The sequence below is a fragment of the Staurois parvus genome, unplaced genomic scaffold (assembly GCF_062004578.1).
Source record: "Staurois parvus isolate SC_StPar_1 unplaced genomic scaffold, SC_StPar_1.0 ptg000469l, whole genome shotgun sequence".
Taxonomy (NCBI): domain Eukaryota; kingdom Metazoa; phylum Chordata; class Amphibia; order Anura; family Ranidae; genus Staurois; species Staurois parvus.
Window position 1 is genome coordinate 2,281,531 of NW_028318265.1, and position 23,572 is coordinate 2,305,102.

At 40.7% G+C, this 23,572-nt stretch overlaps 1 protein-coding gene across 1 annotated transcript in view; it reads right to left on the reverse strand.

Annotated features, from left to right (window-relative positions):
• Nucleotides 1–10,500, reverse strand: part of GYS2 (glycogen synthase 2) — a 76,584-nt gene extending 66,084 nt beyond the window's left edge. The window contains exons 1-2 of the mRNA XM_089689127.1: nt 10,182–10,500; nt 691–872 (exon numbers count right to left, since the gene is read on the reverse strand). Of these exons, the coding sequence (XP_089545253.1) occupies nt 691–872; nt 10,182–10,302 (303 nt within the window). The 5' untranslated portion in view covers nt 10,303–10,500. The remainder of the gene's footprint in view (nt 1–690; nt 873–10,181) is intronic.
• Between the last annotated feature and the right edge of the window lie 13,072 nt (nt 10,501–23,572).

The window sequence follows — 23,572 nt, forward strand, 5'->3', positions numbered from 1 at the left end:
TACCATAGCACATAGAACTCCTAATCATGCAGAAAACAATTTAAACAGTAAGGGCAGGTTTACATAGATGCGATGTGATTTGGTTTCAGTGCGATTTCATGGGGTGGTAGCGATTTATGTGCGATTCTGTTGTTTTGGCAGTGCTCTCAGTCAGTCTGTCTCTCTCCCATGGACCAGTGATGGGAGATAAGTAATAAAGCAAAGACATACAGAAATTGAGTTATCAGGTCTATATAGCTACAAATCGCACCGCGCTGCACTAAACTCGCACAGGACCCTTTTTAAAATCGCACTGCATATATGTGAATGGTCTCCATAGAAACTCATGTTATTTTACTTGTCATGCGATTCCATGCGTTCTGGAACGCATCAGAAATTGCACCAGTGTGAACTGGGGCTAAATAAACTCATTGCAGTTTCTGAATCTCTGCTGATAGGTTCTCAAGCCTTTAGTGACAGTGAGGGCTTTCCTGCACTGAGCAAGGCACCATATACCATACGTTCTGCAGGGACTGAGAGGAAAGACAGGACTTGGTGAAGGACTCGGAGCCTTGTTGGTAATTGGATCAGTGTCAGGAAGAAGATGTAATAGGATTTCTTGACTTTTTAATGAATTTATCCTCTGAAAATAAAAACACTCCAAGTGTTAATCCTTTGACAGCAGATTAGCATTGTGGGAGATTTCACTACCTGGCAGCCCTGAGCCTGCAATGCATCCACTGCTTTCCTGATGGCCGCCCCAGGGGGGTCACAGATCTCCACCTGCGTCTTGACGTTGTGCTCGTAATACGGACCCATCATAAAGTAATTCTCCCCCCATTCGTCTGCTGTAACCTTGGCTTTAGACTGGATCACCGTGTAGATTCCTCCAACTGTAATGAGACACAGAAAAGAGCAAAATGGATAAATCACAATTTAATCAATTGCTTTTGTTTGTTTGTCAAAGAGTACCTGTCACCTTTATACAAAAGCGTAATATTCACAGCCTGAATGTGTACCTTCAAGATGTGTAGTAACCAGAGACTTCATAAGGCATGGTGCTGGCAACATGTACAATTTTGGACCCCCGAAGGCTGATTGGTAGCACATACAATACGCAGAATTCACTAAGCTATAACACTTGTTTTTGCCTATGTATTTTCAACCATGTGGCTGGTATTTTCATCTCTCATTGGTTCTCATTGCTGAAAATAATAACAAACACCATAGCTTAGAGAATTGATCCCATTGTCATCAATGTATGGCTGCCTCTACTTTGTCCAGGTGGTAGGGACTTTCTGTACCCACATTTATTTATTACAGGTACTTATATAGTGCAGTTGTTTTATGCAGCACTTTACATATATTGTACATTCAGATCAGTCCCTAACAGGGGCGGACTGACAACTCATGGGACCCCCGAGCAATAGGGGATCATGGGGCCCCTGTGTCCTTGCCCAAACTCAAAAAAGCCTATGAAAAAGGTACCAGGGGCATCTTATGGGGCCCCCTACTGACCCCAGGCCCTCAGGCAGTCCCCGAGTTTCCAAACGGTCAGTCCGTCAGTAAAAAAGACATTCTCACAACTGCTGCATTTTGCACAGACAGTCCAGGTTTTTGTAGTTTTAAAGCACCCCCATCCCACTGTACTCACGCACAAAGGTGAGCACATGCATCGCTCTTGTGCGCATATGTAAATGGAAATCGCATCGTATATGTGTGGTATCATGGCAAACATCAGAGCGAGAGCAATAATTCTGGCCCCAGAGCTCCTGTACTGGTAACCTGTAAAGGCTTTTAAAAAGTCACCTATAGAGATTTTTACATACTGTAGTTTGGTACCGTTCCTCGGGCGTACGCAATTTTAAAGCATGACATGTTAGGTATCTATTTACTTGGTGTAACATAATCTTTTACATTTTACCAAAGATTGGTATTATATTGTGTTTGTATGCAATAAAATTCATTAAAGTGTATTTTTTCCAAAGAATTTGGTTAAAAAAACCACTGTGAAAATACTGTGTGACATAAAAAGTTGCAACACCCACCGTTTTATTCTTTAGGGCCTCTACTTAAAAATATATAATGTTTGGGGTTCTAAGTCATGTTATAGCAAAAAAAGATGATTGTTACATGTAGGAGAGAAATGTCAGAACTGGCTTGGTAGGGAAGTTGTTAGGGCTCATGTACACTGCAGCTGATAAACTGACGTTCAGGAGCTGTTCAGCGTTTTTTTTTCAGCAGCCCCTGAGCTCCCCCTAATGTTTTCCTATGTGTCAATGTACACATCTTCATTTACAGTCCTTTACAGGCAGTTGAATTTACAGTTGTTTTTTTTGAGTGCACCAAGCTTGCGTTCAGGAGATTTTACCGGTATTTCAAACGCCAAACACTTGTAAGCGCTGTTAACCGCGTTTATAAGCGTTTGCGTTTAGAAGTGTTTTTTGACTGTTCCATGTCCAGATGCTGTCCAGAGCCTTTTTTCATTATCAGAAATGCAAGCAAAGTGTTTTCCATGTATTCAAATGGACCCGGTACACCAGCGCAGTCAGTTCCAGATTTCGCGTGAAGGAAAAAATGGTAGAACGTGCCGCATTATGCTCATGATGGGATCCATAGTGAATACAACCAGAAAAGACAGGTCATCTCAACACACACTGCTCTCTCTGTTTCTGCTCTCTCTATTTCTCTAAAAATATCTGAAATAGTTAATTATTTACTATTTTTCAGTGCATACTGGGAATTTGGGAAGGTCTCCTGAGGTTATCTTTTAAAAATGCTTCTAAATGCAAACGCACATAAATGTGGTATGCAAACGCAGCTAAACTGACATTTTTTAACCTACGTTTTCCAGCAACCAGTTTCCATCATTCAGAAGACTTTTCCAAATGCCCCGTGTACATGAGCCCTTACATTTACATTTTCTTTTTCATTTTTTTTTATATATTACAGTCTGGATTTATTTAGGCTCTGAAAATGCTCAGCTTAATTGTATTACTGATACAATTTTTGTTGTAATTATTATCACTGATAATGGCTGACTTAATGTGAAAGGTCAGGATGTCAGGATGTGGATTTAGGTTAAGGTTTAAAACCTTAATTAATAACTAAATAATTAGTTAATATTGGCTATTTGAGTGTGATAAATGTGTGCTGAAATATCGCATGCAGTATCTGTGGCAGTGAAAAACACTTGAGAATAATGAAACTCCATGTCCATGTGTTATTAGCCATGTGCAAATTATTTCATGGTAGGCGACAAAAATTCTAACAATGATAGTCTGGCATCAGAAGCAGCCAAGATAATGCTTAGAGGTGGAAATACATTTCTCATTGTTGGTTGCTGAACTCTGTGTCTATAAACCGACCATTACTTTTAATTCAATACATAGCTTTTTCATCTCAGCACTGCAAAGAGAAACACAGAATGATAAAGTAGAGAAAGCCTGATTTCACCTTTCATCAGTTTGGTACATTGAGAACAATGCCATCAGATTGCTGGCCAGTGATGGGTTAATGGTACACCATTGTACAGCCATAACCCCTCCATAACATCATGTGGTGTTTTACTGCCATCTAGTGTCTGTGTGAGGTAAGACAACAACCAGACACTGGTCATTCACTGTGTACCTTACATTGTATCCATCTGTTGATCACTAGGAGGCCCTGACCTCCATGTACTTTGCCTCCTGGCTTCTCTGTGAACCGGCTGTTGTTGTCAATAACTTTCACCCCTTTACTTCACCTTTTCAGTCAATAAACCAAGAAATGATTAACTCACCGGGGCCACAAAGGGAGCTTCCTCCGGACCGGCCAGTTGAATGGTTGCCCCAGTTCATCCATTAAAGCTGAACTACAGGCAAGCAGATACATGCACAGATGAAATATATATACATAAGCCATTTTATCTGAAAAAGGATTTGAATTTTTGTCCATCCAGTCCTGATATTTACACAGCTCTGCCACCAGCACAGCCCTGTTTGATTTTTCTCCTCTGCAGTTAAAGTGTGTTTAAACCACTAATAAAAATGCAATATACTGAAGCTTACCAGTCCACACGTGGTGGCTGTAGTCATTTATTTTATTCAGGGTAAGAACATTTTCAGCAAGTACAGAAATTACCAGATAAAACAATGCCATCTTTCTTTTGTAAAATACTAATCCCATCAATCCACCATGTAATGGAGATAAACAAAGGCAGACATGTTTAAAGTCAAGCATGTGTGACAACCATGGTTCTTACCATGGAGTACAGTGAGTGAGCGTTGCCACCCTAGGATAAAAAGTGTGTTAATGGCAGGATCAACAGGTGAAAATAATAGAAAAAAAGGATGAAAAATTCATAAAACTAAGGCAGCCATCACATGTAGGGACCGTAAGCTGCAATATACTGCATTTCTCTTCTTGGGTTTACATATATAAGTATTACATATAGGTCTTGTCCCTCCCAGGGGTGGACTGACAACTTATGGGGCCCCCGGGCAATAGGGGATCATGGGGCACCTGTGTCCTTGCCCAAACTCAAAAAAGCCTATGAAAAAGGTACCAGGGGCATCTCATGGGGCCCCCTACTGACCCCGGGCCCTCGGGGAGTGCCTGAGTTTCCAAATGATCAGTCCGCCCCTGGTCCCTCCCTCAGCCCATGGCTGGATAGAGAAAAGAGAAGCAGCAGACTGCTCTATCACTCTACTCTCTCCTCCATTCAGTATGTTCCTCGTTAGCATACAAGCAGTGCAGCACAGCTGATGTGCTCCTTGTGCTGGCTGAAGTGTCACAAATGGAGCTGTGTTATCCCCAGAAACATTTTCTGTTTTGACATTTGAATGTTTTAATATGTTCTGTGTGATTTAAAAAACAATCTTTACAAATAAAACCTCCAGAATGCAGGCACCATTTACAGCACTGGCCCAATTTTGTTACTTGAAAAAGGAATTTTCCTCACTTTGGACATGAAGTGATGGTAAATCCCCCCAAAAGAAAAAAAAAGTGATGGGTTTTTACTATTCTCTGCTCATCCAAAAACTAAAAAAACAAACAAAAAACCTTTAGATATATTTTAGTGACATCTTTCTGGCAAGATTGAGCATCAAAGGTACAACCATTTTATAAAGCCCAAATGTTCCTATTACTATTTATGTAAACATCCATCCTTCATTCTGTATGCGGTAAACATTTGTGAAAAGGCACTCTGGACGGCATGCCAAAATGACCCCAATGTGTAAAAACAGTATTAAAGCCAAAAGCAACATTGATTATATTGCAGCTTACCAATACTTAGATGTGATGGCTGCATTCATTTTCTTTTTTATGCTTTCTTTCTTCCATATTTACCTGGTGATCCAGCCAGCAAGTCTGTTGTGATTTAAAAGCGCAAGTTCTCCAGAAGAATGTATCAGTTACAGAGATGAGCTGAATCATTTAACATTGGCAGGGGTGATTGAAATGATCAGCTTTTATTTTTATTTTATTAAAACCTTTATCCCAAAAGGATAAAAAATCTGTTTGCTGTAACTCAGTGGTCTCCTAATTGTGGCCTGGGGGCCAGAGGCGGCCCTTTGCTTGCTTTTATCAGGCCCTTGGAGCACTATTTCATCCACTAACACCAAGAATGAGGCATAATTCCCCCCATGACACCAATGAAGGGGTGCAATATCTCTCAATGACACCAAGGATGGGGCACAATTCCTCCCAATGACACGGCACAATTCCCCAATGACACCAAGGATGGGGCACAATTCTTCCCAATGACATGGCACAATTCCCCAATGACACCAAGGATGGGGCACAATTCCTCCCAATGACACGGCACACTTCCCCAATGACACCAAGGATGGGGCACAATTCCTCTCACTGGCACCAAAGATGTGGCATTGTTTGGTCCCACTGATGCTGAGACATTTTCTACTTCCAATGCACACAGTCCAGTTTGAAGGACAGTATACTGGCCTTTTGTATAGAACGTTTGGAGAACCCTGCTGTAACTGATCATAAAATATTGGGTGGAGTTTGACTTCAATTTGTTAGTGCATTATAAATCTCCTGATACATATAACACTCCCCTACCCAAGGCTGACAATACTGCTGTGCCTCCTGTGCTCCTTCATCTAGAGTGGGGGACACTAATAAAGGAGTGTTACTGAAATCAGAGGGAAAAAAGCAATAAAGAAAACTAATGCAGCCACAGCATCTAATGATTGGTAAGCTGCAATATAATACATTTTTGGTTTGGGGTTTAATACTGCTTTATAAGTAAGGGTAAATATTCCAAAACATTTTTGAAAATAGATACCTTAGTGAACCCTAATCATGATGGTGCACAAACTGCATCAGTGCTGAACAAAAGAAGAAAACTATCCAAATCTACTTCATTTTTCAGAACAAATTGTGAAGAGAAAACCCAAATCTGTTTGCCAAAGGCACTTACACAGTTTCACTTGTGGCCCAGTTTTGTACAGCCTATCCCCTTGCACCTTCAGGCTTTTTCATGCTAGCTTTGAAAATAGGTAGCTGGGTGTATGCACTGTAGAGTCAGGCTTCTGTGGATCCACTGTGGATTGCTTTTCAGAGGGCAGCATAGCAGAGGTTGACAGGCATTCAGAAAGTGATCCTGCCGCCTCCTGAACATGTTTTTTTTTCAACCCCAAGGGAGATTTTGTAGTAAAAAATTGCACTGCAACTGCAAAAAGAATGTTTGGCTCACAGGCGCAATAGAATAAGATGTACCTGTGCTCAACTCAAAATAGCTTGTACATGTATATAATCCATCAGGTGCTAAAGGGGTGTGACCACATGGTGACACTAGAAACTCTACAAGTACCCTCTGCTACCCTTTCTAGCAAACTTTGCAACGAAAAAACAGGGATTTTTGGTTCACACATATTACAATACATGTTTAAGGTGTTACTAAACCCAGGACCCTGCATTCACTATATCCGGTCTCCCACAGTACACAGAACACGTAAATGCAATTATTTTAGTAAATAAAAACTGCTAAATACCTTTTCTCATCAGCAGTATATTACAGTTTTGTGACTTCTATCAGTGTCTAGCTGAGCACTGGTTAAAGCTTGTAGGAGTTTTCATTCTTCTTGGATTGTCCTATAAGGCTGCATAACCCCTGACCTCTGTCTGGACAGCACTGATTGGCCCTCTGCTGATCACATGCACTCTCCCAAGAAAAAAACTATCTAGCAATATACACCAAACTGAGCATGTGCAGCTTGCCCCCAAGGCTCTGTTCTATCAGCAGATGTATTGGGGAAGCAAAAGAAGGGGAGGATCAGAGAAGACAGGATCAAAAATCCTTTTTACACATTGTGGCGGATTAACCCCTTAAGTTCCACAGTGAGTATAACAAGCATGCTTTACTGCATATACAGACTGATTGTACTGTTATTGGTTTAGTAACACTTTAAGCTGGCTAACTGAATCAAAGTAATCCCTCTCTGGCCTGTCCCTAACCTGTAGCTCTCCTCCAACTTGCATCTATATGCCCCATATTGGCACTATATCCACTGTAGCATTTGCATTTTGCGGAGCAGGTCCGGGACTGGCCAGAGAGAGATTACTTTCACGCAGTTGGCCAGCTTAAACATGTATTGCAATATGTGTGAATCAAAATTCCCTGTGTGTTCATTGTACAGGGTATATAGCAGTGTGCAAGGGGGTTTATCCAGAATTTTAAATATAAAAATGCCACGGTCGCAAAGCATTGTGGCATGTGTACAGACCTGTCAGGCTACGATGTTAGCATTTTGATGGGTGGTCAGGGAACAGGATCATAAAATCACAGCTCAGCCAGCTGTTTGCATTTTGTAACCTCCTCCATTGATTTTGAAATGGGCCACAAGCACACCATAAATAACCTGTGTATTGTATTTACAGAGCATTTCAGGTGCAATTACAGAGCATCAAAAGTGATCATTTCCCATTTGAGCCTTCGGGAGTTGAGGAGCCGCCATTGGACGTGACTTGAACGTTTGTGCAATGCGCCTGAGAAGCTCATTAACACTAGAGGTGTGCTCATGTTTCTTAAAGGATACTTTACATTTCAACACCTGTATGAAAAAGCCTTTCCTGTGCCAAGAGCGTTAGTTATGAAAACTGCAGTGACTTCTCTAACACCATCTCCAACCTTCTGCTGAGAGTCCTGATTGGTGGTTGTGTGATTCTAGCAGTTCATATTACTGGCCCTTTCCTATGTGAATGACCAGGGAGTAGTAATCTGAATGTAAATTTGTAAAACCTGCAGCCCCCTTTTTTCACAGTGGTCAGTGCATTGCCCATGGTCTCACATGCCCATGGTCGTATATTTTGTAGGTGCTCTAATCCAAGCTGGCTTCCTACCAGATGATCAAAGTCATTCGTCAATGACCACCTGACAAAGCATTGTTACAAAGGCATTGTAAAACTCCATCAACCTCTTCAGTCCTTACATTTAGGGTTCATGTACACTGCAGCTGATAAACACATGTTCAGGAGCTTTTCTGCTTTTTTTCAGCAGCCCCTGAACTCTCGCTAATGTTTTCCTATGTGCAGGGGCGGACTGACCATTTGGAAACTCGGGTACTGCCCAAGGGCCCAGGGTCAGTAGGGGGCCCAATGAGATTCCCCAGGTACCTTTTTCATAGGCTTTTTTGAATTTGGGCAAGGACACAGGGGCCCCATGATCCCCTATTGCCCAGGGGCCCCATGAGTTGTCAGTCCGCCCCTGCCTATGTGTCCATGTACACATCGTCGTTTACCCGCAGTTGAGTTTACAGTCATTTTTTTGAACGCACCAAACTTGCGTTCAGGAGTAGATTTTATCAGCGTTTCAAACGCTTGTAAATGCGTTTATAAGCGTTTGCATTTAGAAACATTTTTTAACTGTTAAATATCAAGATGCTGTCCAAAGCCTTTTTTCATCATCAGAAATGCATGCAAAGCGTTTTCCATGTATTCAAATGGACCCGGTACACCAGCACAGTCAGTTCCAGGTTTCGCGTGAAGGAAAAAATGGTTGAACGTGCCGCATTATACTCATGATGGGATCCATAGTGAATACAACCAGAAAAGACAGGTCATCTCAACAAATACTGCTCTCTCTGCTTCTGCTCTCTCTATTTCTCTCAAATGTCTGAAATAGTTAATTCTTTACTGTTTTTCAGTGCATTCTGGACATTTTGGAAGGTCTCCTGAGGTTATCTTAAAAAAAAGCTTCAAAACGCAAACGCGCATAAACGCAGTATGCAAACGTGGCTAAACAGACGTTTTTTAACCTACGTTTTCCAGCAGTCAGTTTCCATTGTTCAGACGAGTTTTCCAAACATCCCGTGTACATGAGCCCTTAATTAGTCTTCATGCACACTTGATGTTTTTACAGCAGATGTTTTTACCCCCCAGCATGTTATCCTATGTGTCCATGCACACATAGACTATAATGAACGTTTTTTGGCTGGGATGTTTTTTGGCTGGAAAAAAACCCAGAACTAGTGGGTTTCTAGAGGAGCTTTTTAGTTGTAAAAACACTCTAACGCTTAAAAAATGTGACAAAAAGCTGCAAAACATGGTAAAATACAGTAAAATGCCGCAAAAAGTTTTTTTTACCCCTCCAATTTTTTTTGGGGAAAAAATGCTAAAAACCGTAAACATGGAAAAATGCGGGAAAACGCAGTTAAACGCTAATGCAAAAATGCAAAAAAAAGCTGAAAAACTCACATTTTTACCATGACTTTACACAGCTAACGTTACCAGCGTTATCAAAATGCCCCGTGTGCATGAAGCTCTCATATAAGCTGAAGGCTTCAGCTTGTATGAGAGCAATGTGAACAGTAAGCTTTGACAAAGCATTTGCAGAGAAAGCTTGTTTGAAGCCTGCTAGCAGCTTGTCTAAAGTGGCAATCAACGCCCTCATTAGGATTTGTGTTTAACATTTACAAACTGGAGTTGAATGGTACTTTAAAAGCTTCAACAACGTTGCTGAAAGCTCTGCAAATGCTTTGTCAAAGCTTACTGTTTACACTGCTCTTCTACAAGCCGAAGCCCGTGTGAAACTGGACTTAAGGGACAACGAGAAAAGCACTGTAGCTGTCAAAATGAAAAAAAAAAATCCCTTAAATCCTTCATAACAGAGCCATTTAGGTAATGGCTACAAACAAATACATCTGATGAGGGTGCACAGGTTAATCCTAGATCCCCTTGATAAAAAAAAGCTTACCAACCTTTATTGGTGACTTCCCATGAGATCTCGAAGAGCAGTAGATCCTCAATAGGCAGGTCCTCTTCATCCCACTGTGGCAGGCCATTCAGAGAGGTGACAGACAGGGATCTGCTTAGAGGCATGGCAGCGCAATCCACAGCCTAAATATTCCCTATGTTGGTGCGACTGTTGTCTCTCTCCCGTATTCTGGCCTCGCTAAGACATAAGAGGATGGAGACAGGCCCTCTTTACGGGATAATCCCAGGCTTATGGCTCCACTACCTGACACTAAGCATTACACACTCACAGCCAAATCCCTCTCTGACTTGTTAAGTGGACAGATCCTGACTGATCAGAGGTCACCTGACAGCCAGAGCGCAAATCTTCATCTGGACAAACGCCAAGCTTTGGAACCTTGAATGGTATCAGCAGGGAGAATAACCATCCCAAGCAATCATTAGCCAGGAGTGCCCACCTGCTATTGCTATTCAGAATATGTACTGTCAGAGAGCAGTTGGTGTCAGAATATGTACTGTCAGAGAGCAGTTGGTGATGGTAAATAGGGATAAGTTACATTGGGAGTTTTTATTTCTCTAAAAATTTCAGTTTTAAAGAAAAGATTTTGCAAAAATGTAAACTTTTTTCTCAAAATACAAAAGGGAAAAATTAAATGAAGGTGTTTTTAACCTCCTTGGCGGTCTGATTATTTCTGATTTTTTGTGCTGAAAGAGGTACCATTTTTTTGCATGGAAATATGAATAACTCACTGAAATCTGTCCGAACAAGAGTCTAGTAAACATTCCGGGTAGGATAAAACTTGAAACACTAAATCATAAATTATAATTTAATAAATAATCATAAAAAATAATAATATAATAATAATATATTTAATTCAATAATGTAATCAAACCAAAAACACTGAAATTTGAAATACAGAGGCAAATTCGCACATCGCTGAGCAAAGTCGCAAAATCGTTTTCAGTGTTTGATGACGAATTTCCCCACAAATCATTATCACTCAATTCTGCAATTGGTTCTGATTTACTATCGCTGTTCTCTAGCCGGTCTAAAACTGCTTTTGACGTAAAGGGACGCTTTTTGGACGCCATGAACTTTTCTAAGTTTCCAGGCAGAAAGAACAGTCAAAATGTAGGCAGGGCACAGGACAAAGCAGTAGGGACAAAATATATGTGAAATGCATTGAAACAGCAATGTTTTACAATATAATAATCATTTTTAAAAAAATGAAATTTTTTAAAAATTTCAAATTTGCCGCCGGTTTCCGGCTCCCGTACGTCCTGACGTCACAGGGACCGGAAAACGGAAGCCGGATGCCGGCATCGGCCGGAGGAGATGGCCGGGGACGCTGCAGGGGAAACATCGCGGGAGCGAAGGACAAGGTAAGTGCTGCAGGGACTCCCTGAGCAACGCCGCATGGTAAGCCCGAGTGTAGCTCGGGGTTACCGCTCTTGGTAATGAAATTTTACCCCAAGCTACACTCAGGAATACCGCCGAGGAGGTTAAAGGCACAATAAGCTTTAGGGCGACCATTCAAAACTTTCAGGTCTAGTGTGTCAGCACATTGTCGTGCCATTTTTTGAAGGGCACCTCAATGCACTAATGCACTACAGCTTTTTTTTTTTTTTTTTATATTTCAATATTTTTATTAAGTTTTTTATTATCTGTAGAAATAATATACAGATATATAGAAAACGCATCCCACCCACATGATGAGTTGCAGTATATCAATCAATATATAGCAAATCCGCATAGAATGTGTAGCTACATAACAATAAATCGAACAATATTGCGTAATGAAAAATATACTGGAAACCCCAGCATAGTTTGGTCGATTTTGAGTATATACTTCATAAACTAGATGGTATGGGTAATATCATAAAAATGGTTAACAAAGGTAGAGAGAACAGAAAATAAGAAAAGAACTGAAGAAGAAAATAAAGAATAAAGCTATGAAGAGGAATATAAAAAAGAGGGCCAGCCAAAAGTCCATTAAGTGACAGAAAGATACCTAATCCATGGTTCCCAAGTGCTCTCAAATTTAGAAGTATTGTTGTTAATGATACTAGTAAGTTTATCATTAATCATAATCCAATTACATTTCTGTTTGACTAATTCCAGCAAAATTGTTCTTTTTTTACCTCCCTAGCAGACGGTCTGATTATGTCAGTATTTCTGTGCTCAAAGCGGTACATTTTTTTGCATGGAAATATGTTGTTTTTTTATTATAGGCCTGTAATTCATAGGAATAACTCACTGAAATCTGTCTGTACAACAGTCTAGTAAAAATCCCGGGTATGTTAAAATTTGAAACACAAAATCATAAAATATAATTTAATAAATAATCATAAAAAATAATAATATAATAATAAATTTAATTCAATAATGTAATCACACCAAAAACACTGAAATTTGAAATATAGCTCCAAGTTCGCACATCACTGAGCTCAGTTGCAAAATCGTTTTCAGTGTCTGATGACGAATTTCCCCACGAATCATTATCACTCAATTCTGCAAGTGGTTCTAATTTACTATCGCTATTCTCTAGCCGGTCTAAAACCGCTTTTGACCTAAAGGGATGCTTTTTGGACGCCATGGACGTTTCTCAGTTTCAAGGCAGAAAGAACAGTAAAAATGCAGGCAGGGCACAGGACAAAGCACTCGGGACAAAATGTATGTGAAATACTTTGATACAGTAATGTTTTACTATGTGATTTTAGTTTATTGAGTGAACGTCACTTTTTGACATTTTTAAATTTCCTGCCGGTTCCGTCCCCGTACGTCCCGACGCTCGCAGGGAATGGAACCCGGAAGATGGATTCCGGCATCGTCCGGAGGAGATGGCAGGGGACGTTGCAGGGGGGACATCGCAGGAGCGAAGGACAAGGTAAGTGCAGAAGGGATCCTGGAGCAACGCTGCAGTGTATTCCCGAGTGTAGCTCGGGGGTTACCGCTTGTGGTACTGAAACTTTACCCCGAGCTACACTCAGGAAAACCGCCAGGGAGGTTAATTATATCTTTTATTGGATTTTTTTTTTTTATACAAAAAGAACATCAAATACACAAAGTCTAAAAAACAAAAATGAATAACAAACTTCTCCCGTGCATCCCAATTACATCCCTCCCCCCCTCATCCCTCGCCCCCACGATTCCCTAATCCATGCCACTTTCCTAGTTTCCAGCCTTTTTCGCCATTATCAGTCTATATCTGTATTCCTTTCCTCCTGTCCCCTTTTCTCTTTCAGGCAATCCTTAAAAGCTCCCCCCAATGCTCATCCACTTATATTCCCAACAGTTCCAAATATCTTTTGGTTGTTTTAAAGACCAGCCAATTACTCCATGTTTTCCTAAATTCTTCATTTTATCCTCTTCAGTATGACACAACTTCTCTATCCTATAAATGTTATCTACTCTATATACCCTGTTATTCATACTTGGTGGGTCAAGAGCAAGCCAAAATTTGGGAATCAGGCCCTTAGCCGCACTAACTAGATGGTATAGTACCCTGTTCTTACGTAATTTTATCAAAGGTTCAAATTTATAAAATAAACAAATCCACGGGTCTCTCTGTATAGAAATCCCACATATTTCCTGGATATATTGTAATACTCCCTCACAGTATTCTTGTATCTTTGGGCATATTCCCAGCATATCTGTGCCATGGTGCCCTTTCCGATGCATTACAGCTTTAATGCACATACCATTTTTCTTGCGTATTATATGTATTGCAATGAAGTGCACCACTACCCATAGTAATGTGTAGTGAAATTTTTTTTACAATGCTTAAATGGGAAATTATCATTTTTGACACTTTGCAACCACACTGTAAAAGTGTTTAAAGATCATTTCAATGGAAGTGAATGGAGTTATTTTTGCCTCACCTTAAATCAAAGCAAGATAGGCTGTATGGGGCCCCATGATTTCTAACAGCAGCCCTGGTAATAGGCCTGAGAATGTAAGAGGCGAGCCTCAGGCCAGGAGTATGTCAGAGGGGGGTCTCAGGCCAGAAGAGTGGGTGACACAAGGTGGAGGAATATCCTCGAAAAGGCAGGTGTGTGACTATCCCATCTGGAGAAGAAGTGGGGTGGGACCTTGGACAGCTTGGCGTGAAGAACTCTCCAATCCAGGTTCCTTACACTTGGTGTAGTCAGCAGGATGGGGTACACCACTGCCTGCAAACATGTGTCAGCCTCCCTGATTGAAGAGGAGCCAGGAGGTGGAGAGAGGCCAGAGGGACATGTGAGTGGTATTCTGCTGCACATGTTGGAGAGTCAATCGCTGTGTGGCCATGGAATGCAGACATTCTCTCACATACTCATTGGCTGGAGCATCTAAACCCCGTTTTCCCTCTTCAGACTTCAAAGATGTAACCCTGGACATCGAATTGTGTGTCACGCTAAGAAAAGAGTTTGCAATCTCCTTAAGTCCTGGAGATGTTAGTATCCATCTGCCCAGAGTGTGTTGAATTAACAGCAAGATGGTGCATTGGGCCCATTGTGGAAGCTGCTAGGCCTTCCTTTATGAAGTACTCCCAGATCATAAGGCTCTGTTTTAGAGAAGAATCCCTTGGGATGTGGATGGCAGCTGGCAAACCCTGGGCGAAGTGATGTTCCTTCACACAGTGGAGGATGAGGAGGACGGTGGTGAGGAGTTGGGTGGTGGGAAGGCTTTAGCGTAGCAGCCTATTCCCTATTTGCCCCTGGATGTGGGAGGGGACGGTGATTGACTTGGCTGTTCCAGCTTCACTGGTGTCTGGTTCAGCATGTCTGATAACTGTACAACCTCGACTTCCTCTATGTCCCAGAAGCCTTATTTAAGGTGGTTGAGGTAAAGTGGCCAAAAATCTTTAAAAATACTATATGGGAGCTTTTAAAAGTGCCAAAGCAACATAGGACACTGAAAGGGAGCTCCTTAACCACTCAGGAGTTGCCTTGAGTGGAACTATGGGCGACATGTCCATACAGACAAAGTGATAGTGTCAAGGCCAGACAATGAGAACATTCACTAATATGTGGTGAAGCACCACCCAGAAACTGGCGAATGGAGGGATTATCCCAACTTTCTCTTTTATATGTAAAGTTGCATTACTGTTTGGACATTTTTATGGTTCTCCTGAGGGTTATTTATCCTATTTTTCTATTGGTACTATTGTACATCATGTTTTTCACAGTTAAAAAGAAATTATGCTCTTATTGTATATGTTGTTATAGGATGTTGCTGAATTTCTCTGCTATGTACAGTAGTTGTGTGTCTTAAAGGATAAGTTTACCTTTTGGACAAAAATAACAAATGCACATTTTTTTGCAGGTAAAAAAAATTTACATTTATTATTTTTGTCCAAAGGAGCCTGTAAAGCATTGTGCCAGCGATCAGTAGATCACTGATACCATGAAGGTCTCCTGCAGACCTGTCAGAAAATCTGCTTGCCGTACAGGATGAACGGTCAAGCAGATATTCTGACAGGAAGCTTCAATGAACTACCACGGCGCTCCACAGCATCATGGTAGTACATTGAAAACTACAAGCTGACAGCCACTAAAGCTGCAGGGACTTGTAGGCACTCATTCACAGAGGGAGGAGGGAGGCAGGCGCGGTTGCAGCTATGGGAACATGTTACATGTTCCACCTTAAAAACCAATGGAGCATGTAGCATGTTCCAAAGGTGAACTTATCCTTTAAAGCTGAATCTTTACATACTATGTATGTGCTGTCTTATCTAGTTTGTAACCTGTTCAAGACTTGTCCCAGGTTTAACATTTTCTTATGCCTTGAGTTAAATTGTTGTTTTATAAAAATATTGCTTTACTGTTATTTGCATTATTGGGATTAGTTTTGCAAGCCATCTTCCTTATTATGAGTACCAAATGGTACGGGGATGTGCGATATTTAAAAGGAGGAAAGTGTGGGTATTGTTGTGTACTTTGTTTGTTATCCCTCCTCTGGTAATGTAGTTTTTTATTATCTTGGGCCTGGCAGTTCGGTATGGGAACAGCCAATACCATATAGGCTTGTGTGAGAGAGAGAATGAGGGAGGACCCCCTTCAGGGCTGGGCTGCCAGCAGCCTGAACAAGGACTCATAAGGGAAAGGGTAGTAGAACCTTGTTACCCCGTCCTACTTTTAGCAGGTCTGTGGCTTGATTTAGAATGGCCATGGGGCTTAAGGTAGCAGGACAACTTGTGTATGGAACCACTTTTCGGGTACCTACTGGAAACAGCTGGAAAGATGGCTGGATGTTATGGTATGGTGTAGTAGAACCGAATGTTCCACGCTGAGAATATGTACTATGAAGAACATGTATTGCCATGAGTGCTGAAGTTGATGCAGTAAACCGTTGAAAAGCAACTGGACTGGACATTCTTCTTTAGTCAGGGTAACAGGCCTCAGGCGGGGAATATGTAAGACGTGGACCTCTGAGTGATTAAGTGACACAAGATGGCAGAGTATCTCCAAAAAGGTAGGTATGTAACTATACCATCTGAAGAAGAGGTGGCTCAGAACCTGGGACAGCTTAGCGCGAACTGCTCTCCAATCCAGGTCCCTATATGTAATTTCATTGATGCCCTCCAATGCAGCTAATCAAGCACAGATCATGTTGCTGCTGTAAAAGCCCCAGAATGACAGCTCTTCAACTAGACGTGATGATTTCATTGTCATTTCCAGCTTCATACAGTTGTGTTCAAAATAATAGCAGTCAGACATCACTAACCTGATCAATCACTGTTTTTGGTAGAAATGATATTTCTACATGGCAAATAATTTACTAGCAGGTGTAGTAGAGTAATAGAAATCCAACAGACCCAACAGTCATGACATGAATGCTGCTGATTCTGTGTAATTGAATCGCTAATTGAAAGGGGCATGTTCAAAATAATAGCAGTGTGGAGTTCTATTAGTGAGGTCATTCATTTTTTGAAAAACAGGTGGCAATTATTGCCCTTATTTAGGAAGGAAGGCAGCAAATGTTGTACATGCTGGTTACAGTGCATTTCTCCCTGAAATTCTGAGGAAAATGGGTCGTTCTAGACATTGTTCAGAAGAACAGCGTACCGTGATTAAAAAGTTGATTGGAGAGGGGAAAACATATAAAGAAGTGCAGAAAATGATAGACTGCTCAGCTAAAATGATCGCACATGCTTTAAAATGGCAACCAAAACCTGAAAGACGTGGAAGAAAGCGAAAAACTACCATTTGAATGGATAGAAGAATAGCCAAAATGGCAAGGACTCAGCCAACAATCAGCTCCAGGAAGATCAAAGAAGGTCTAAAGTTACCTGTGAGTACTGTTACAATTAGAAGACGCCTATGTGAAGCCAAGCTATCTGCAAGAAGCCCCCGCAAAGTCCCACTGTTGAAAAAAAGACATGTACTGAAGAGGTTACAATTTGCCAAAGAGCACATTGACTGGCCTAAAGAGAAATGGCGCAACATTTTGTGGAGTGATGAAAGTAAGATTGTTCTTTTTGGGTCTAGTGGCCGGAGACAGTTTGTCAGACGACCCCCAAACACTGAATTCAAGCCACAGTACACTGTAAAAACAGTGAAGCATGGTTGCGCAAGCATCATGATATGGGGATGTTTCTCATACTACGGTGTTGGGCCTATTTTTCGCATACCAGGGATCATGGATCAGTTTGAATACATCCGAATACTTGAAGAGGTCATGCTGCCTTATGCTGAAGAGGAAATGCCCTTGAAATGGGTGTTCCAACAAGACAACGACCCCAAACACACCAGTAAACGTGCAACGTCTTGGTTCCAGACCAACAAGATTGACGTTATGGAGTGGCCAGCCCAATCCCCGGATCTTAATCCAATAGAAAACTTGTGGGGTGACATCAAAAATGCAGTTTCTGAGGCAAAGCCAAGAAATAGAGAAGAACTGTGGAATGTAGTCCAATCATCCTGGGCTGGAATACCTGTTCACAGGTGCCAGAAGTTGGTTGACTCCATGCAACACAGATGTACAGCAGTTCTCAGAAACAGTGCTTATACAACCAAATATTAATTAAGTGATTCAAAGGAAAGCAAAATCTTCAAACATTTTTCAGTTTATATAGTGAATGTTTGAGTTTGTAAAGAAGAATACAAACACTGCTATTTTTTGAACAGTCTAATATTCACTTTTCTTCAATTGTTTTAGAGGAACAACACAAATTTGATCTATTTTTCTTCATGTTTTGATTTGGAATAGAATGTGTAGTGTTCCCAATGCATTTGTGTGTATGGAAATAAAAGCTATTAGAAGGATTTTGAGCTTTATTCACTTTTTTCAACAAACTGCTATTATTTTGAACACAACTGTAAGTAACTACTTGAAGACCAAGCCTTTTCTGGCAGTTTTAGTTTACATGTTACAATCAGTATTTCTTAATAGAACGTTTCTTAGAACCCTGAGAAATTATATATTTTTTAAAGCAGAGGCCCTAGAGAATAAATTGATGGGAGTTGCAATTTTTTGTGTTGCATGGTAGTTGAGCGGCGGTTTTGCAAATGCAATTTTTTGGGTAAAAAAACCATAATACTTAACCCAATTTTTGCTAAAATATAAAAAATGAAGTTACTCTGAGTAAATAGACCAAACATTTCACGCTTTAAAATTGTGAACACTTGTGCAACAGCAACAAAAGTTTTAAATTTGACTATCCATAGGCCATGCTTTAAGAGCCCCCACAGGTTACCACTCTAGATTTACACAGGAGGTCTGGTGCTAGAATTATTGCCCAGGATTTTATTTATTTTTATTACAGGTACTTATACAGTGCCATCAATTTACACAGCGCTTTACATATATATTGTACATTCACTTCAGTCCTTAACCCTCAAGAGGCATACAATCTAAGGTATGATCTGATGTTAGTGGTGATACCTCACATGTGTGGGACAATTACTATTTACATGCATGCAGGACCATTGCATGCGTTCGCCTTTTGCAGCTACGCAGATGAACAAGCTGTGTGTCACTACCACCTGTTGGGCCGCTATGTCCTGCCACAGCTAGATGCAGAAAAGCAGCCTCCAACCATCCTCTTTAATGTCCCCGGGCCGAGAGAGGGAGCCCGTCAGAGACAGTCAAATATATAGGCTCTCCCATAATCCTTTGTTGGATCACCTTTCTAGAATTTGTAGTTTCAAAGGGGCTCTAAAATACAGTGAGGGCTGACTTCAGGACTACAGGTCCCAAGATCATCTGCTCTGTCACAGGAAGAACAGCTCCTCCACTCTACAGGCAAGAAGTTATGTAACAGTCTGAGTCCTAGGTGTTAGGAGAAACCAGCTAGTCAGTCCATGGTTCCATTTGATAATGCCCTCTGTATTTCACTTTGCAGTAGCCGGCACCTGGATACAAGTGTATCATAAGGTGTTTGATTGCACTTGATGAGTATAGAAAGAGGCATTCTCTGAGTTCCCACAATGATGAAATCAAAACAAGTTAATCTTCCTGAAATTTGTAATAGCATAGGGCATAACATTTCCAAATTGAAGAAGTTAAAGTAGCAAGTGAATGACTGCTTTGGTCCTCCAAGACAGCTTTCGGATAATTGTCGTATATCAGGATATATTTAACTGATGGATATCAGGAAACACCTTGACAAGATGTATTTTTGCAAAAAATACAAGTTTTTCTCAAAATTCCTTCGCAACATAGTTCACTGCACTTGGACATGACTTATGTAGATGGTTGTTTATGGCTTTCCTTACCAGGAACTGAGATAAGAGTTGAACCTACAGGAGAAGAGTTATGCTGAAGTGGATGAAGCGCTAGAACATTAGTATTGCTTATGGGTGTAGCTTATGATGTCGCAGGGGTCACAATGGTGACCATGCCACTTCACTGTCACATTAGCTTTTATATTACCTGGACAGGAGCAAGAGAAGCATTTACTGGAACCAATCCCCTCTCCCCCTTGAGCAGCTGAAAGCCTGCTTCTCTTCCTCTCCCTCCCACTAGTTTTCAGCTTTCCTATATATGAATATATATATTTATATATATATATATATATATATATATAAATTATATATATATATATATATATATATATATATATATATATATATATATATATAAAACCTGTATTTATTCATTACATTTGGAGATATGTGTATATCTGGTAAGAAATCACATTAGTAAAAGGATTCAGGAGAGTTATATTGTGATGGTATATTTTATTAAGGTGTCTAAATTATTTAATATTATTTATTAAAGTGTTACTAAACTCACAACGGTAAAATCAGTCTGTATATGCAGTAAAACATACTTGTTATACTCACTGTGGAACCTAAGGGGTTAATCCTCTGCATTGTGTAAAAACGCTGTTTGATCCTGACTTCTCTGATCCTCCCCTTCTTCCAGTGTCCCACTCTTATCTCCTGATAAGACACATTGGGGGTTATTTACCAAAGCTGCAGTGTAAAGTTTGGTGCAACTCTGCACAGAAACCAATCAGCGTCCAGGTTTTATTGCCAAAGCTTAATTGAACATGCTGAAGTTAGGAGCTAACTGGCTACCATGCACAGCTAAACCAGATTCTGAGTGCGCCAGTTTTAATAAATCTCCCCCATTGTGTAGAGTCACTTTACACATGCTCAGTTTGGTGTGTATTGCTAGAGATGTTTTTTTTTTCTTGGGAGAGTGCATGTGATCAGCACAGGGCCAATCAGCACTGTCCAGACAGAGGTCAGGAATCCTGTATCCTCCTAGAGTAGAATGAAAACTCCTCTTACAAGCTTTAACATGCGCTTGGACACTTATAGAAATCACAAGACTGCTCTAACTACTGATGAGAAAAGGTATTTAGCCGTTTATATTTACTAAACTAATTGCATTTCCATGTTGTGTGTACTGGGGGAGACCAGATATAGTGAATGTAGGGGCCTGGGTTTAGTAACACTTTAAGTTATTCATCAAAGAATGTTCCCACTCATGATGGGACTTTGAAGGCAACCTCCCCACACAAAAATTATTTATTTAAAATAACAATATTTATTTGTACAAATTTTAAAAAAGGAATGCACCAATATAAAAAGCACAATGACTCCAAACCACACAAGAGAACTGTAAAAGTTACTTATTGAATTTTAACAGTACTGTACAACATGACATAACATGGGTCCAGTGAGATCCCTCATAGCTGATTTTCATCATACAACCATTTCAATTTGATTACAGTCACAAAGAGAAAAGCATGCAGCGCTATAATATTGAGATTACCTCGCAATGCAATATGACCACCTCAATGGAGATAAACGCAGCTAGCATATAAGTACTGGTATGTAAAACCCGTACTAGAACATACTCTTAGTCAAAAAAAAGTGTACATGGTGACATTGATGTCAAAGTCAATATATCAATGGAGTAACATAAGGAAATCTGTGACTTATGTGGTAGGAAGTGTGGCTGTAGAATGCACTAACCAGATAGCGCATATGATAGCGCATTGGAGTAAAATGACCTACTCCTGGTCACTGGATAAGGAACTCTGCCGGAGTGTTGGTCGTCTCTGCTGCAGTCACCAGAATCATCTGTATCGGTAAACGCTCATCCAATATGTTGTGGAATCCTTTCTGACAGCAACCTTCGGGGGGTGCAGTGCACGCTCATAGGACAGGAGTCACCTTGAAGGCTCGGAAATAAACCCAAAAGAGAGGCTTCCGATAGTGTAGTAGCTTTTATTAGGGGGTGTAAAACAAACGAAGCACTTACATGATATAATTCACAACTCCAGGTAGGTATAAGAATGGCCGCCCGTATCAAGGTGTGGACCATGTGGACAGTGGTAGTAAGTCAAATAGCATCTCCCTAATAAAAGCTACTACACTATCGGAAGCCTCTCTTTTGGGTTTATTTCTGAACCTTCAAGGTGACTCCTGTCCTATGAGCGTGCACTGCATCCCCTTGAGGTTGCTGTCAGAAAGGATTCCACAACATATTGGATGAGCGTTTACCGATACAGATGATTCTGGTGACTGCAGCAGAGACGACCAACACTCCGGCAGAGTTCCTTATCCAGTGACCAGGAGTAGGTCATTTTACTCCAATGCGCTATCATATGCGCTATCTGGTTAGTGCATTCTACAGCCACACTTCCTACCACATAAGTCACAGATTTCCTTATGTTACTCCATTGATATATTGACTTTGACACCAATGTCACCATGTACACTTTTTTTTGACTAAGAGTATGTTCTAGTACGGGTTTTACATACCAGTACTTATATGCTAGCTGCGTTTATCTCCATTGAGGTGGTCATATTGCATTGCGAGGTAATCTCAATATTCTAGCGCTGCATGCTTTTCTCTTTGTGACTGTTATCTTATGAGGCATTTTTGAGGTTTGCCTTTCATGCCAGCTGCTTTATATCCTGTTCTATCATCCAGCGCTCGTTTTACCCCCTTTGTTTATTTCAATTTGTTTGTTGGTTTGTTCAACCAGGGATCCAACGTGTTTAGAATGTTTTTAGAAAGAAATATCTTCTTCAGGGAAGAGATACCACTCTAGGAACATAAACAATCATTTACAATAAAATTTACCGATTTTTTTGTAATGTTGACATTAGAAATAACTTATGTGTTGAATAAAAAAAACGTCCATAACCACAATGTATTATAGATGTTCCAAGAAATGTCTCATCATGTAGGGAAAGTTATTACCCCATAAGTGGTGTCTACATTTTGCTATTCAAGGACCACCAGGCACATCACCACACCACTGCTATAATAAAACAATGAGGTTTAATATATCCTTCTAGTGATATACAAAAAATCTAAAGAAATGCCAAAAATCTCCTCCATCAAAAAACTATGTCAGATCTTCATTCTTTCAATAGTGGTTTCCCTTAATAGGGACATCGCAGAGGATCCTTTTTATTATGAAAAAGAATTGCATATCTGACTGTCTGGATTTTCATGAATAGTTTGCTGTTTACATGATGTCATTTGTTAAAATGCCTCATCTGCTGGGGAGATCCCCACCCTTTTATAGAGTCTGTCCTAACCACTGCTAAGAGGAGGAATGTGGGAGGAAAATGATTTGTGCTGTGGGGGACTTGGGGTACTTGTGGGGAAGATTTGTGTTCAGGGGGGACTTGGAGGGGATGAGTGCTGGGATGGGGGATTTGGGAGGGAGGGTTATTGTTGGTGGGGAGTTGTTGGAGGAGAGGATTGGGCTGGGGAAGAGGATATGTGAAGGGGAAAGGATGACCTTTTTTTTGGGGGGGGGGGGGGGGTTTGTGCTAAGAGGTGGAATTTGGGTAGGTAGAGGATTTGTGCTAGGAGGTGGAATAAAGGTGGGAAGGGATGTGTACTAGGAAGTAGCACAACCCATACCCCATACACATACTTCATTTGACTCCTTTGCACCTTAAACACTTTGTGCATTACATACTCCTGACCCCT